This window comes from Struthio camelus, chromosome 5 (assembly GCF_040807025.1).
Source record: "Struthio camelus isolate bStrCam1 chromosome 5, bStrCam1.hap1, whole genome shotgun sequence".
Lineage (NCBI taxonomy): Eukaryota > Metazoa > Chordata > Aves > Struthioniformes > Struthionidae > Struthio > Struthio camelus.
In genome coordinates, this window is record NC_090946.1 from 53,430,099 (window position 1) to 53,448,312 (window position 18,214).

At 35.7% G+C, this 18,214-nt stretch overlaps 1 protein-coding gene across 11 annotated transcripts in view; it reads right to left on the reverse strand.

Annotated features, from left to right (window-relative positions):
• HEATR5A (HEAT repeat containing 5A) overlaps positions 1-18,214 on the reverse strand; it is a 73,000-nt gene that overhangs the window by 27,598 nt on the left and 27,188 nt on the right. For all 11 annotated transcript variants that reach the window (XM_068946413.1, XM_068946412.1, XM_068946410.1 and 8 more), the window contains 11 exons: positions 15,784-15,895; positions 14,818-14,970; positions 13,350-13,449; positions 12,426-12,535; positions 8,034-8,197; positions 7,741-7,916; positions 6,116-6,221; positions 3,572-3,762; positions 2,943-3,102; positions 1,657-1,846; positions 929-1,098 (listed from right to left, as the gene is read on the reverse strand). In XM_068946413.1, the coding sequence (XP_068802514.1) occupies positions 929-1,098; positions 1,657-1,846; positions 2,943-3,102; positions 3,572-3,762; positions 6,116-6,221; positions 7,741-7,916; positions 8,034-8,197; positions 12,426-12,535; positions 13,350-13,449; positions 14,818-14,970; positions 15,784-15,895 (1,632 nt within the window). The remainder of the gene's footprint in view (positions 1-928; positions 1,099-1,656; positions 1,847-2,942; positions 3,103-3,571; positions 3,763-6,115; positions 6,222-7,740; positions 7,917-8,033; positions 8,198-12,425; positions 12,536-13,349; positions 13,450-14,817; positions 14,971-15,783; positions 15,896-18,214) is intronic.

Below are 18,214 nucleotides of genomic sequence, written 5' to 3' on the forward strand. Positions count from 1 at the left end.
ATAGTAAAACTGAATTAAGATAAATGGAAGGAATCTGAACTCTATAAAAATCAATATGTGGCTACTATTGACATCCAAACGCTACCCAGGGAAATATGTGCATAAGAATTGCCTTAGGACAGACGACAGAGACATAAAAGCCCTAAGCTTTATTGTCTGTCTTTCCCATGGGGAAAATGGACAGTCATATTTTAAAAAAATCAAAAACAAAAACTAGCCACTGAAAAGACACAAAGTCTAATAACTATCGGATATTTATTTTTGTTTTCTTGATAGAACTAGGTGTTGAAGAACAGAAGCTAGTCCAAGATAGATACTTTGAAAACAAATCCTATTTTTCAAGGGCCTACCTTCAGGCTATTATTTATGGCTGTGTCAGAAATTTTTATACTGACTACCAAGAAGTCAGTACATTGAAGCATTAGTGATACAGAAATTACAAAATTAGGAATTCAGAGCTTTTTCCATCATTAAAAAAAAAAACCACACCCACAACCACACCACTCTTAGTTATTAGTATAATTTTTTTTTTTTAATCAGTCCTTCACCTAAGACATAAAAGCAGCAGAGGAAAAAAACGCCAGCATGAAATAGCTGGTAGAAATCCAGCACGAAGTTGTGATAGACAGTACATTCCGCCAGACACTTGGCCTGAATAAGAACAGCAGAATGCATCTTCAAGCAGTTCAGAAGGCCAAGAGCTTTACAGAATATGTTCTTGTAACGGAGAATCAGAAACAGAGGGGAAAAAAAAAAAAGGAAAACACTGGAAAAGTAGAGAATATAAAAGCCTATAAAAGGATGTGAAACATGTCACCCCTACATTACGATCAGTTACACTGGTTTAAGAAATGTCTGCATTTTTTTAAACGTTTCTACACAAAATATTTTAAAATACAAAGGTATAGATCAGTAAACATATACTCACACATAAACAGCTTACAAGGCTAGACAAGTTGACGTGTCGAGGAGCAAACATGTGAAGCTGCTGAAGGCAAGAGATGGCTTGAGCCTGAACAAGGCAGTCAGGATTATCTTGCATCACTGCGCAGCCCAGGAGACAAGAAGTTCTTAAGGCTGAAACTGTTGTACTGCTGCCTATATTCAGAAGAAAAAAAAAATTTTTTTTTTAAACATAACTTTTCTTTCAAAAGAGGATAACCTGTCTTTTTCTCCAAGTCAGCCGCATCTCACCCACTGCCAATGTCTGCATTATACTCTGATACCAATAAATAAGTGTCACACTGCCCTGTGGAAATTTCAGTATTCAGGTATCTATTCAAGTTTAATTTAGATGCAAAATTTTAGGTGGCTGCATTTTAATGGCTGCTTCATTAGTAAAACATATAGCGATTCCTCACTCTTGAAAAATAAGTACCTTTTGTTTTCAGGCTAAACATCAGAACTGTCAGCCCAAGTCAAGGCTTGAAGAACCAGTTTAAATAAAGGAAAAGATGTCAAAAAGAAATACTTTTTTGGAAAACTAGCAGTCATGTCATCTTGACTACGTGAAATCATAACCTATGAAATATTGACTTATGATGAGGAAAAAACCTAACACACATTTATTTATAAAATTTCAATTATACATTCAAACAATGTTTAGCAATTCTGTTTCTAAATCAAACAAAAGTGACTTTACTGTATATTGCGTACCTTGCAACTCAGGACCCAGGGTGGTAATAAGTGCATTTAAACAGCGACCAAGGCTTTGGTGAACTTCAACATAAGCAGGAGGTACAGTCAACAACAACATGAGAACAAGGGATAAGGTAGGTTCCACATGCACGTGAAACAAGGGACCTGCTAAATCTACTATCAGTGACAGAGAGTGTAGTGCCCACGCCTGTAAAATAAGAGATGCAGTCATGTAGTGTCTGCAAGAAATAGAATATACATAAAATCAATTTTTTTAATTTGATAGCTCAGATGAAACTCAGTACAAAAGTGTAACTAAGAGCCGGAGTTTCCAAAGGGACATATGGAGAGGCTATAAACAGAACCTTAAAGAACACGATGCTTGATGAGCCATTTTGATAAATATTTTAAGAGGAACTCGATGTTCAGCAATGAAAGAACTATTCTAAATTTGCTACTGTTAATTTCTAGGAAAACGAATAAACTAATTTAATAGTGTAGTATTATTCCTCAAATGCTTTTCTAAAATTTCTTATAGTTCCATGTGCAAACACAATAGAATAGCAAAAATATAATCAGAGTGGCTGAAACAACCTTTTATTTTAGTTTAGTTTTTGTATTTTATTTTGCACCATTATCCATATTTTTTTCATGTAAACATACAGTACTTCTCTGTGCAAAGATATAGTAAGTGAAGCTTAAAAAAAAATTCTTTAATTACGATTTAGACAATTACATGAAATATACTCAATGTCTGTTAAAGCTATTCTTATAGGTAACAGTTGTAGCCATGGAAAAATTCATTTGAATTAACCTTCAAAACAGCTTGCCTTATTCAAAGTAGTATACTGACCAAGTTCCAAAGCATTCAGACTACAACCCCCTGTTATTTATTGTATACCCCATCAAGGAAAAATGCTGTGAAGCAGACATCCTAGCAGAGACAAATACTAACAAGAAAAGAGAAATGAACATCTAGTCAAGCTCAAAAGATAGGTGAACGTGAAATTAAACAATTCCTAAAACATCAGAAACTTCATTTTTCAAGCCAGCATATCTCAGCCTCTTCAGCCTCATTTATCATTAATTAACAGTCTTTCATAGCTCATCATAGCTCATGCTTGGAAGGCAGATCTTGAGCTGATGCTACAGTTTCCATCTCTCTTGCTGTTCCAGCCATCAGCTGGGAGGTATGGCTAACAGGCTGTGAAGCGTAATTTTTAGAGGAAAGACAAACTTTTACTCCAGAATATAGAGTTTACAGTTAATTTGCAATATGACACTTTGAGATAAGTAACAAGTACCTGCACATCAGGAGAAGTACTGTCCTGAGATAAGGTATATAGGATTCCAATACATGCATTCAGGTGCTGAGTAGAACCTATTCCTCCTAGGTACCTGTACAGACATCCCAGAGCCAAAGAATGACCTGTTCTTGATACCACATCCCTAGCAGATTTTAGCCTATTAATTATAAGGGGAAAAAAAAGCTGTTAGTGTAATCAACAGTGCTGACACTATGTAATAAGCATATTTACTAATGGAATTTCTGATATATAATCAGCAAAATATTTTATTAGACATTGTTAAATTGCCAAAAACCTACGTTCATTCATCACCTCTTATCTGAAAGAAGCACCAAAAATATTTTATGTATCTTTAAATGAAATAGCTAGAACAGCAGCCAATGTAATTTACTCAAATGTCTACGTGCTTACTTAAATAGTCTTCTTAAAAAGAGAAGCAAAACCAAGAACTACATGCAGAAGTCTGGCAGTGCTTTTCATACTCATTTTTAAGTGACATCAAATTCATCAAGGAAATCATCTTTTATGACTTCTCTTTAAACTGTTATCATCCTGGTGACCAGGTAGATAACCCAAGCATTTTTATAAACTCAACCAGTAACTTACTATACCTTTTTTGAACTTACTTGTCAAAACTAACTTGTGCTAATCCAGCAGTGAAGGCACTGTCAGAAACCACCTGTGCCAACCTGGCCAAACACTCTGCAGCAGCACATCTTAGGAGCGGATTATTGCTTTCCAGGGCACCCATTACTAATGTCAGAGCAGACCTCCTAACTTCTTCTGGACCTAAAGTTCCCTTGCAGCTAGCCAAGTGCTAAAAACAGATATTAAATATATTAAACAGCAAGACAGTACAGTAGTCAGAACATTTTTTTCTTTCAGCCATACAAATTTATGAGACCTACAGAAAGAATTTGATTTTCTTCCCCTCTTACCTGAGGGATTCCTCTGTTTTTATTCACTGTATTGAGATTTGGAAGTATAACTCCAGATGAGTATACATTATATCACAACATTGTAATACCAGCATTATGGTTTAAAAAAAAAAAAAAAAAAAAAAAAGATAGATTGCAGTAGTACACAATAAACCAACATGCTAGCAGGACATTCAGGAAATAATACCAAGGAGACAACAAATGAAAACAGAACACCACCACAAACAAAAATTCTAGTCAAAAAAAAGAGCATGAGCAAAACCTATAGCAGTTATCCGGATTGCAGATTAAATATGCCACAGATATACATACAGCTGGTTCTGTATAGAAGCACCTAGGGCCTCTTATGATTATTACTCAGGTGTGATGCCATGCAAATATGCCTGCAATCCCTTCAAGCCTATCTCAAGTCTAGGCACACTGTAGGCATTATTACAAGGAACAGAGCTAATTAGCTTCAGAGATAAAGCCATCCCTGTTCAGGCATCCTAAAACTATACTCAGACACAGTAGTGCTGGAACAGTAGGGTTTATTAGCCTCAGGTCTGGAATGTCTCTAGGTCCCTGCAGAGGTAGTCAGGCATGTCTGGCACTGCAGTTCTCACTGCTCTATCAGTTCAGGCACACTGCATGCATACATTGCTTACATCTGGATTCAGCACTGCTATCAAGCTAGTGACTCTTTATGGAACCCAGTGCACTTGGGGGAGCAGTGCGGGGTGGCGTGTGAGGAGTTCCATGGGCAAAACCAGCCTAAGCATCCAAGCTAGTCACCGGGCATGAGCCTACTGATACAGCCTGACTCTAAATGAAGCCAGTAAGATATTGCACATACTTCCCAATATACTTAGTAGTATTTACTAAGATCTGAGATCTTCCACTCTCCTAAATATCACAGGCTTTTGCTTTTCCAGATCACGGAGAGCTGAGCGTACATCTCTGTACTCTACAGTTTGTCCAAATCCCATAATTTTATTTGCCACTCATAAGCTTATTACCACTATGCTAATGATAGCCACTTCAGGGCTACAATAGTCAATTTTATCAGCAATCTTCCAGCAGAAAATACTAAATGATACTTACAGACAGATAAAGGAAGATGAAAAGTAAAAAACACCTCAGTATGTAGAACCTAAAAGCAGTGCCTTACAACATAAAAAAGTCACTCCAATGCAGTGCATTAACTACAAAATATTATAACGTGATAAAGAGCAATTAAATTTCACTTGGTTCTCCCCTCTCTCTCCTTTAAATTTTTTTTTGGTAATGGAAAATGTGTTATACTCTAGCAGCTGGGCATTACCGGTTCCATCAAAGCCTGGGCATTAAGGCAACTATATGGAATATTTTGTTCTGCTTAATTGCATTTCAACCTTTGTTTGATCACAAGGGCCCCCCATTTCAGAGCCAGACAATAGGAAACGCTATGTATAGAGACTTAAGTGAAATGCAGATCATCTGGCCTTGAGTGCCATTGACAAATCAAGTGTATGCATCAAGAACAAAATAGTAACTAGAATCTCAATTTTCAAGTGTCTCCAAGAGCCTCTTGAAGATCAATCATAGTGAGGCACTGAAAAGAATATTTTCCTCCTGCAAAATAAAGCCAAAACTGGATTAGGGGAGGAGGAAAAAAAAAAAAAAAGAAAAGGAAAAAGGTCTTTGCTAATATGAAAACATTTTATCTTAGTTTGAAGAAAGTCAAAGAAGGGAAGAATGAAAACTACACATGAACAGAGGAAAAAAGGGAATAGAGCTTCAGGAAAAAGCATAAAATGGCACATAATTATGAGACTACTTTTTTTTAAAATCACTCATTGCTTTTATTTCTGCAGTAAGAAATATGAAAGATAGTAATACAGACAGAAATTACACAAACAGAAATTTTCCATCTCTGCTCTTTGGATTACAATAGTGTGGATTCTAGTATATTATAGTGTACTAGAAAGTGTTTTCCTCACTCTTTACCATTTAAAACAATCGAAAAATTTAACTCTTGAGCACTTAAGAAAAGTGTAACATCACAAATAAATATTAGCACAGAGGACAATAGGACTGATCCTCACCTTGACTGGTCAACCATAAGAAGAACTTCTGCACGTAGACGTATAATTGAATGAACAAATGCCATGTTTTAATAACAGAATCAACATTTTGGGGCAGAGAGAGGGGCAGAGAGAGGGGCAGAGAGAGGGGCAGAGAGAGGGGCAGAGAGAGGGGCAGGAGACTTACCTTTAAGGAAGTAGAAAAGGCTGACACAACATTTAGTTGTACTATTTGTTGCCGTGATCCTTTTGTTTGTTTTATGGAATCCAACAACTGTTCTAATACCTGAAGCCTTAAATAAAAAACAGAACAAAACAAAATGAAAAAGGGAGGAAAACTAATCAAGCTTCTTTATCGTATTTTAAAACACATAACAAAGTCTGTATATTACAGAAACAGAGGTGGAATCAATATATTACCCTAAGTTTTTCAAGCATCTTCCTTCATTTGGTCTCTCTGTCTAACCCTGTGTCTTTTATGTATTCCACATTAAAATAGGTAATTACTATATGAACTTGGATTTTTTGCCTTTATTTCCTTAGAACATATGCATTCACAGATATTTGCTCCTTTTTAAGTAACATCAAACATGTTATTAAAGGAATTGTATCTAGGAATAACGGGAATGATGCATTTTGGCTTATGGGCGAGAAAGGAGGAGGGAAACGGAGGGAGGGGAAAAAAAAAAGGATAAGCAGTTATCTGCAGCAATTGGTTGAGGTCTTGAGAAAGCAGTGAAGAAAAAAAAAATCCAGCAACTTGATGACAGTAGAGGCAGAAAGACCAGACAGAAAAAAAGCAAAAATGAATAGTCAGTGACGAGAGAATAAGAAAGGAAATGGAAGCCAGAAGAAAACATAAAGCATGCAGCAATTATATCGGCAGGCATGCCTGTAATACATGCATACAAGCAGCTGCCTTGCCATTACACTAAACAAAACTCAATACAATGACACTGTAACATTCTAAGTACTCAAGATACCAAGATTCAGGACTCACACACTCAGCAGCCATCCACCGCAGGAAATTACAAAAGCATCACCACCTATAATGGTGACGATCTGAGGATTAACTGTAAGCGGCTTTGAAAATATAAAGCTGTATATAATTTCAAAATAATTGATTTGCCATAATTCTACATTTGAGAAAATGCAGAATTACTAATAGTATGCAAAAAATCTTGATGGATTTCTTGCCTCAACAGTATGCTTATAAACATGACACAAATCAAAATGCTACATGTATGGCAGGAAAGACAGACACACGAAAAAAAGCAACAGAATTCTGTGATGCCTTTAAGCACTCTGTACATTGATAAAATTGTGTTAAGACCCACAATCTTGTTTCTTTCCATCAATTTTTTTGGCAGAATGAGGCAAGACAAAGGTGTAATTTTACTGCAACTTCCTACCTTTTGTCACCTTTGGTTCTAAGGCATTTAGTAATTAGGTATTAAGTGCTTTAATAATTATGTAATATCTCTTAAAGTAACGTTTAGATTGATCTAGATAGGGGGAAAAAAACAAACATTTTTCTTGGTCAATAAAACGTACTATAATGACTGTAACTTTTTACGGAATGTGCCTTTTCACTGTCACTGGCTTTAAATAGAAAGCTTGATAATTTGGTCGTCTGAATTATATTATTCATATTGTTTATAGAATCGACCTTTGCAAGTCAAGATTTTTTTTCCAGAATTGTTTTATTCTTTGCTCAGTTTCAAACACACCGATCCTCTTTCAGCAATTTCAAATATATTGATTGTCTTTTAACATCTCCAAATTCCCCAACAGTTAAAGTTACTACTTTACCTTTGAGATTCTGCTACATGGGAAAACATAACTCCAAAGAGACGTGTTGCTGCACTGATAACAGACAACATGGGAGGTAGAGGTTTAGGCACCGAATCACCTTTTGCAACTTTCTCATAAAGTGAGTAAGGGTCATACTCCAGGCTGCCTCCAGCTATACCATTACCTAAGAGGAGCTGTAAGAGGGATAAAAACGATAGTCACATTTTTGACCAAGTCTAAACCAACACTGACCCAAATAACAAGAATTATATGAAAATATAGTATCACCATCCTACTAGATCAGGAAGTACCTGCTCTTCAATAAATCGGTGGTCAGTCTCCTGCAGTAAGGGACCAAGTAAAAGGAGGTCATTCTCATGACAAAGAGGTGGAAGCAAGAACGTAGAGGCATCGATCTGGCTATCTGGAACAGTTAAGTCAGCTACTAGCTCTTTTAGAACAGCAGAGAAGCTTCCTTTAAATTAAAGGGAAAAAATATTCAATTTTCAGTTAATTACTTGCCATGTGCAGCTTCATTGCTTGAACAAGACATTTATACTAAAATTGCAACATCCGTCTAACATTTTTCTAAGGTCCTCAAACAGTTAACTGGAGAATACTCTCTTCTTGCAGGGAGACAATGAAACACCACGTAAGAAAAGCAAACTAAGGATATACAGCAATCAAGAAGCTTAAAATCCGTGGCCTTTACCTTTACAGAAGGCATAATGCCATACAACTGTTAATGCAGTTACTTAGTGATAGTTAAAATTTAAACGGAGGAAGAAGGACAAGTACAAGACGAAACATATTTCAACTACAAATTTTCTGAAAATTAATGCTGCAGAATGTATGACATTACCACACAGGAATACTTGCTTTTGGCAAGTAGATGTAATCTAAAACATTCCCAGGTTTGATAACTATCCAAAAGCTGTACAATATACTCTCCAGTCTCAGAAGTTTGCACTCAGCAAATAAATATGAGGAATTTACTGTAGGTTACACGATAATAATTAGCACTGGTTCTTCCAACTTTCATGTATTTTTCTACATAAAATTTCAGACAAAGTTAAACATCATTATGCATAAACAATACCACTAGGCATTCAGAGTCAGACTGTTTTGTTTTAGGTTATTAAAACAATCCTGGCAGTGATCTTTAAAGTGGAGACCATTTTCTAGTGCTGAACTGTAAGTGCTGAGAAAGACCTGGCTTTATTCAGTAAGTCATTCTGCGGAAAAACACTGCAGAACTGACCTTAAAGATATCATAACATACATACCCTTTACACAAAAATTACATATACATTTTCCTCTAGGGCATTAAAATTGCAAAGTCAAATCCTGAAGACTTAGGAAATGCCAATATTAAGTGGGTCTTAGATCCATGTATCTGGTTCTTTGCATTCAGTTTCTTGTTACATCATCACACCATTATCCATTAGCACTAAAGTTTCCTATACACTTTCAACTCTCAGAGGTTCCAAAAAGTGGGACGACACAGTTGCCACTGCAGGTCACGAGCACAAGTACAGCCATTTGTATAGGTGTGAGTGAGTTAAGTGGTAGCAGCAGTAAACTATTTTACCCTGCTTGTATTATTGAATCCGTCATGAGAAAGTTGACTTTTTTTTTTCTTTTTCTTTTTTCCTTTTCCCATTTCTGCCCTCTTCAGCCTCTCCCCCCTGCAGGCTTCTGTTGCATTTCCTGCCTCTGTTCCTAAGTCTCTATCTCCTCTTCTTTTTAACCTCCATGACTAATTAGCAAGTATGCCACTTTTTACAAAAAGGCTTAACTCAAATTTAAAGATTAACGCTATCAAATATATTCCAAGATGCACAGACACTGCAGCAAGTGGATGGATATTCAGCATTTTAAAAAACACAATAATTAAACAACAACTAAACTCTGCTTTTTGATGACTTGTTATAGATCACAAAGCAAAAACAAAATTTGAAAAATCCCTCTTCTATGAAAAGAGCTTTTCAAATCAAATCCAAGAGAGATACTCAGCAATTTTAACCAGATTTATTTTAAGCAAATAAAGGTTTATTTTAGTTCCCCAGTCACTTGGCCATCCTCAATACTTCAAATAGTATTATCCCAGTGCAAAGTAGTTCAAAATTCTGAGCCAGAATGCTGCTCCAGCATTCTAACTACTCATCTTTGTCCTGCTAAGAAAGAGAACTCAATGCTTCAATTTTATGGTTTAAACAGTGCAACATAGCAAGCACAAAAGGCTAAAAGAATGAAAAGTACCCTAATGAGTTGTCTGACAAAAAACATTAATTTCAGATCACAGAAAATGGCAACAAATCTAATGAATAAAATTCAAACTACTGAAATGCTTTGTGTGAAACTTCTCTAATGGGTTATTATAATAATTAATATTTTTATATTAACTCAGGAAATAAATGTTTTGGCCTCACAGACGAGCACATCACCATTCAAAACTAATGACACATGAAAAAAAATGATCAAGCGTATGAACCATCATCTTAGAAACAGTACCAGCTTATTCCAACTTAAGAAGTTCATACTTTTCATCTGCTAAGTTTCAAAGGCTGACCATTTGCATACGACAGAAAATAGCAGCTAAAACATGTTAAATGTTTTTCACTGATACTCAAGTTAAAGTAGTAAATTTTTCTCATATTTGACATTGCTAAAGTCATGTGGAGAATTAGCTACTGCTCACTGATGCACACTCATCATAATTCTGCTGTTTGAGCAGATCTTGATTTCGTTGATGATAGACAGCTAGAGAAACATCACAGAGGTAGAAAGAGCAGGAAAGGACCAAGCAGAATATAAGCAAGTCCTAGGATCGCGGACCTTAGAAATATAAAGGTTAATAAAGAGGCTTGGAGCTACGAATAAAGAATCTGCTTCCTACTCTTTGCTTTGTTGGGTATTTTGTTTTGTTCACCTTGTGCTGCCTTTGCACATTCTTTGCAAATACTTAACGCCGTCCTAGTATTTGACCTTGCCGTCAACATTCTCAAAAAGGAACAACTTGCAGGTTGCTAGCCTCTGGCTAACTACCTGGATTGAAGAAAAGGGAAAAAAGAATCCATGAATTCATGAAAGCTTCTCATGCACTGTGTTCTTCGGAATGGTGAAAAATGTGCTCAGCTGTGCGACACAAGAATACACCTACTATTCTTCTAGTGATAATGACTAAAACTAGACAAAGAAAAAAGCATCATGGGTTCCAGAATCATATTGTTTTCTCAAATAACTTATTTTAAAAATTTCTAATGTTTACAAATAAATTCAATTTCTCCGTGAAATTGTCATATTGGAAATACAAGGGAAAGAAAGTATGCCTTCTCAGCTTTACCTTAAATACTTGCTTAGCATTTATGACTAATGCATAGTTACATTATTAAATATATAAAGGACCTTAAAAATAAACTTTGTATACATATATATTCTCTGTATTCTTTCTTGTTTCATATCACTGTATTGTAAATGAGTGAACAACTCTGAGACTACGCTGGTCAAAGAGAACGACTTCTAAGTTTTCATTCTACACGTACTCAAGATATGAGCTTTCAAGCACATTTACAAAGCTTTCAGCAATGTGACTGCCTATTTACAACAAGTCTTTGAATGCTTTTTCTCTATTTATTGGTTTTAGATTGCAATACCCTCGGTTAGGACACTGCTCTCGCAAGACTCAAGACAAAACAGTACTGTAAAATACTGTCTATTTTTCATTATAGTTATAGTAGATGCAAAAATCCCAAACACACACCCAGACCCAGGTATTTATATTCTATAAAACTTTGTCTCTGTAATAAAAGAATAAAAGAAGTAATAACTTGCTCTGAGGGATGGAGGCGTCATTTTCTGTCTTTTGAATTCATCTCACAATTGAATATTATACACCGTGCTTCAAGTGTTACATTCAGACTTCCAATATGACAATAGCTTTAAGTCAGAGAACTTAGGGATCTGTTCCTATGAAGATTCATTTAGCTGTTACCACTAGATGGAGCAGACTGAGTAAGGATTTCCTCCAAGATAAGGAGGACAGCCAATTCACTGGCTGGATAGCCCATATTCTCTCTATCCTGATGAAATACCCTGTACTTCTCTTTACAATTATAAAACACCGGTTCCTTCTTTCAGTCCATATAATGTTCTACGGCAAACTAAATTCACATGACAACTTAAAGAAGACAGAAGTATTTGATATTTCAGTTCATATGTTAGTCTAACTACAGTGCATAGTTGACTGCATTAGATGGATTTCAAATACTGCCAAATATGTTCTGCTACAAAAAAGTGAGCGTGTCTTGTGTCTTAAGATTTTACTGAAAAGCTGCTGAGATTATACCTTTCAAATTCAGGATTCAGTTGGAAGTAAAACTGGTATCAAAGTCAGTCAATTCTTCAAATAACTTATAATTGCAAGGTTGTCTGCTTTTGAGTTTCAACTAAAAACAGGACAAAAGTCTGGATTTCTAACAGAGGAGAGGAAAAAAAGAAGGGAGGGGGGTGACCAAAAGCACCAGGCTTTTCAAAATCACACTAACTTCACTAAAATTTCATCAAATCTAAACAGAGGGAATAAAACTTGTGTATTATAAAAGGCAAAACTAAATCCTGCTGGCTTAAAACATGTTGAACGAAAACTTACAAACGAGCTCATGGTATTTTTAATAGATATTTCTTTGTAAGAAAATACATACCTTCATAAGTCTTTGGAGGTAATACTGCCAGTAATTCATAAAGTTTATGTCTGTAAACTGTTGATGGTGTTTTTAAAGAATTTCCATATAATTTATATATTGAAGAAAGCCTTAAAATATAAAAAAAACCCCACATCACAGAGGTTCAAAGAGATCAAGCATTATGGAACACTCTGGTTTCACTAGTACCAAACTCTGCTGAATATTTTAAATCTATGCCTATTATAACTACAGTTCTGATTTGCATTACCAACAGCAGAAACAAAATTTATATTCATATCCTCTGACAGAACTTCTCCACTGTCTCTTCCCAGTTCTTATTTTTCTTTGATACTAGAGAAATAAATAAGCTTTTCTATTGCATTTGACCATACCAATGTTTATTAAAAGTAACTTTTTTGTGGATATATCTCTGAGTTAAGAGTTTATAGCCCCAATACAGTAAAGCATTACATACTAGTTAAACTTTTCCTCACTTTGGAGTATAACACCCCCCCGCTTTCCTTTCCAGGTTAGCTGTCAGTCTAAATGCAAAAAAGATAATCTATACAAGTTTTTGCTGCAGCACATTCTTGAATAGTGTTTTTTTAAATTTTATAGAAACTAACCACACACACATTATTTTGATTAATATTATACATAATATCAACAGAATATTTGATTAAAGAAGCAAAATAAAGACATTAACATATCAAAAGCATAACATTATTTCTTCTCTAGTGTCTTTACACGACACTAAAATCTGCAAGACATAGTATTATACTAGCTAAAGCCTACAGAGAGTTCAGTTACACAGTTGAATTCTATAATTACAGTACTTTGGAAAGATAGTTCTTTAGACAATTCCCTAAATCAAAAATACAAGAAGACTGTTCTGTAGCTTTTCAGAACCAGAACCTCATTTAACTTTTTTGATATACTTACTGTGTCAATAAATCAACAGCACTTGGGAGAGGAGGAAGAAGTCTCTGAACAACCTCATCCGTAAGAAGACCAGCACAGTGGGAAACAAAGCTTTTGATAGCTAAAAAAGGAATTGGATTTTAACTCAGTTAGAATTAGATGACTGGAAGGGACAGAAAATTACACCATTACCTCACTCATTTAAGCATAAGAAAGAATACCAAAAAAAAAAATAAAAAGTATTTTGATCAATAATTTAAGAAGCTGATAAAATCTTGAATGAAAAATCTTATTCTCAAATGCATTGTTTTGTGTCTCAGCTTGAATGTTAGTATCTTGACTTCAAAATGCATACACCAACGCAAACATTTCTTGCTGTGTTACCAACTGAGTTATGGTAGATAACTTCACGGTATTAAGGGCGGGGAGGGAGGAAGAGCGATGATGACCAGACGACTTGTGATGACTAGACCACCTGCCACTTAACTTGCTAGTTTTCCCTTTAAGTTTAGCTTAATTACTGTACTGCAAGAAACAACTCATTTGTACGCAAGTATTTTTCATTATTTACAGAAAATTAAACTCGACTTAGTATTTCAAAACGTACATAGAGAATACATAGTCCTATTTTCAAAAATGAATAATATTTAAAGGTTAACTATTTAGGCTAATTTTAAGAAGAAACTACTCTTTGATTTCCATACTTTCAAACAGATTTTAACTCTGAGAGAAGGACGATTACTACCCTAGGGCTCATATTTCTGCTATGCAAAGGACAGTTTTAGTACTCCAGAGTACTTGAGTGGAACACATTAAGTATTTGAAGATCCCTGGAATAGTCTCCTGGAAACCCAAATTCCTTATATTTCACAATAAAAACTGCAAGATAGACCTACTAGACAGTAGCCAAGACGACGGCACTGTTTACTGGCTGAGAATTGCAGCTTCCTTGTTGTATTTTCTGTCTGTCTGTTCTCAGCCTGGCAAAAGTGCTTGATCCATCCATTAATTCTATTATGCTTATAAAACTATTAGGAAATAGACCGTTATTTACCAAATAGAGTACACTCTGTATAAACAACAGAACATACCCTAGCTTAGACCCTCAGATGTTACTGTGACATGTATGTTAGAGAAGAAAAAGGGAAGCATCCTTCCTGATATCACTTATGGCTTGGAAATCAACTGATTAAAAGAATAAGAGAAAAACCCTCTCAAATGATAGATTATTTCTTTATTTTTGCAAAAATGTGCTTCCATATATCCATATATATACACACACACACACATATATACTTATACATATATACACACACATACATAGGTAAATATATATATGCTCAAGCATGCATGTTGGGGAGGTAGTACCTCTTCTATCACCACCCGCCACGATATACATCAATATGAAATATCTTTGTTCTTTCAGAAGGGGAATAAAAACCCCCAAAATTGTAAGCATTCAGAGAAAGACACGTTAAATCCCTCTTACCACAGAGAGCACCAGCACGGCCTTCCAGTGTTACTTGCCATGTAAATGAATCTCCTCGAGTCTTCTCTGTTTCTAGGTCTTTAGGAGATGATGGAAAGATGCACTTCCACAGTAGCAACATTCTTGGCAGATGGTGTTGGACAACTGCAGGACCTTTAATTATTGACAGTTGTTATGCCAATGTGAGAATTCACAAAATTAAAACGTTCTCTTTAATTCCTATGTTCACAAAACCATTATCGCTGTGACCATCAAAACTACAGATAAGCATCTCAACAAATCTTTATGCTGCTTTCACAGTCTGCTCATATATAATTTCTCAGTTTTTTGCTGCTTTGGTATTACATTTTCATACATAACTACATGCCCACCGATATGTTTTTTAATAGTAGGTCACCCAGCCAACTATAATCTCTGTCTTACTAGATCACCAGCATAAAAGCCATCTAGTAAGCAGCAGTGGTGTTCAGAAAAGCAAACATTTGATATAGGTTCACATACAGGGCATATTCTCCCTAATCCAGGAAAAACTGATGGGCAGAAGTGATTGTTGAAAATGTGAAAGATGGCTTAAAATATGATCAAAATAGATAAAATTCATTCGTCATCAGTAATTTAGAGATCAGAGTCAGTAATGTGACCACTAATAACTATCAGAAAGTTCAGTAACATTTCAAGTGTCTGGCAAGAGAGGGAAATACACTCTCACTCTTATTTCATATTGAATTAACTTTAGTCCCACCCAAATACTGCTTTTTCCGACATTACTCCCAGTGAATTAATAGCAAATTTGAAAGCAATGACGTCTTTATTTCAGAAAGTTTATTTTAAAGATTCCAATTTACATTATTATTTTAGAATTATTTTGCAGTATTACGTTAAATAAAACATCGTAAGTACTAAAGTCAGAGACAGAACAAAAAACAGCTTAATTTAGTTTAAGTAAAAATTGTAGGAACCTATTACCTAATGTCATGAGGGCAGCTATCAACAGCCATCCAGCCTGTGTTCGCTGCAGTGAAATTCGACTGTTCTGAGAAGCAGAACACAGCAAATCCTCTGCTACTGTCATGACTACCTTCAAAGGTAAAAACAAACAAACAAAAAAAACCCCAAAGAGCATCAGCATCTTAGTAACTACATATGGAAATCAAATACAGCTTAAAAGCAAAATGATACAATCCTTGGCAGTTTCCAGACTCAGTTATTTACAAATGTCCCCAATTCCCTTGTTTCAATGAAAAATGTCATTCCTTCAGCACCTTAACCACCACACAACTAACAAATCTTCTGATAAGACACAAATGCCTTCTTGGGCAGGCTGAACACCCGTTCTGAAGCAGCTTGGCTTGATTTAGAAGGAAGAAACCTAAATACCATCTCTAAACCATGCCTTATTTTCAGCAAATCACTTCTCAGTCAGAAGTTGTGATGTTAATATAGAATAAGGGACTGCAGTTGAGGATGCAAAGGTCCTTGAATTTTTTTTTTTTTCCAAAATAATACAACTACACTTAAGCAACACCGTGGAAAAAATAATAACAAAGCATAAAGACTGCTAGCCCACACGATAAGTTTTGTGTAAAGGCTAATAATCCCTTTAATTCTCTGGTAAAGACAGTTGTGTTCTTTAACGTCTTCCCTCTTGCATGCTGAGCAGTTTCCAAAACCTAGAGGTCAGCTGTTCCTCTGAGGAGCTCACAATTCAAAGACAATCAAATGGACAGTGAGCAAGTGAACAGAAATAAAAAAAACCCTACTATACAGAAGTCAGCAAACACAGACCAAGGCCTTCAGAAGGTGTTAAAATTATATAGTCCTGCAAAATGAACTTCGTGAAATCATACCATGCACAAGAAAAAAAGTACAAAATTCTGACAAACAGAAAGACGTGATCAAGAATTTGATAAGGCACAAAGGATGTGTTTTAACTTCTTCCAACACTACACCTTCTTATCACTAGGACAGAATGACTCTCACTCTCAGTAAAGACAAAGTCAGGTGTAGCACAGAGAACACCCACCAGAAACCTAACAAGGTCAGCAAATGAAACTTGTTTTCCCTGAAAGCTACTGACAATTAGACAGCATTGGTAAAACTGGAAAAGAAAAAAATCCCTGCATTTTGGAAGAGTAGGCAGGTAGAAATTTGGTTGCTGCTGAGTGCAAAGAGATAAAAGCAGCTGTTTCCCGGACTGTGGCATCACAGGTAGGAACTTAAAATGTTTTTCAGTCAAAGCAAGAAACAAAAATGTTTCTAAAAGTGCCACCGTAGCTACTACAGGCCAGTAAAAGGCTACTTATAAACATTCTGCCTTAAGCAGAGAGCAGAGTTTTACCTACCCTATTTACTTCCCCTGAAATTTTTCCTCTCTTTCCGAAGCAGGCAAGATTTTCTACTTCTCTAGATAACAAGCCTGCTGCAACTGCCTTCCCAGCTTCAGCTCACGGGAGAACAATCTCAATGCACAATAGCATGTTCATCCATTGCCAGGACCCTGCACCGCAGTATCTTGTTACTGGTTATAGTAATCTTAACTCCTAACCGTGGCTCCAGTTTACATAGGGAAAGTACTGGGGAAGAGATACTACCATTACAAAATAGTTTTTCAACAGCATTGCCAAAATATTTGCTCCTATTGCACTGTCAAGTCGAACACTATCTTCCACTCACACTATAGCAAGAAACTCAGACTCATGAGGTAGGAATGACTAATTTCAGCACTAGTCTAGGGTGGCCCGATAATTCCTGTGGGATACTAGGTAAAGTAACTTAGCTTCTTTGGCTCCTGTTTTGTCAACATAAAATGAGAGCCGATAATTTTCTCAGGAACATATGTGGCAAGGTTAAAAGTGTTCTGATTTCATATTTATGCCTCTAGGAAAAAAAAAGATACCTTGAGACCTACGAGAGTTAAGCAAAAAGGGTGAGAGAGTTAAAAGATCTTTTTTGTCCTCATTTTAAGGTCAGTTCTGTCATCCTTCCTGACAGTTTTTATGCAACAAATGGTATGATTAAACAAACAAGTCAGAAGGATATGCTAAGGCACGGATTAACACTAGCTTAGCTTCTCCACAATAATTGCATATGTGCCTACTAAAAGCAAGGTAACAACTTGTGCTTGTTATCAAAGCACAGACTATCTAGTATTTACACGGAAGAACCATGTGTCCACGGAAATTAACCACAGGATGTCTACAACTTGTACAAATATTCTGCAAACGGTTTGCTTCAGTTATACTTCACATATGCCAAAATATATTTCCTTGTATCTTGCATTATGTCTGACTGATAAAACAAACTGCTTATACATGAATATTACAAATGAGAAGTGTCATTAACTTATTAAAAAGCCTCACTATAGATGATATCTTTCTATAACTCATTTGCACACTTA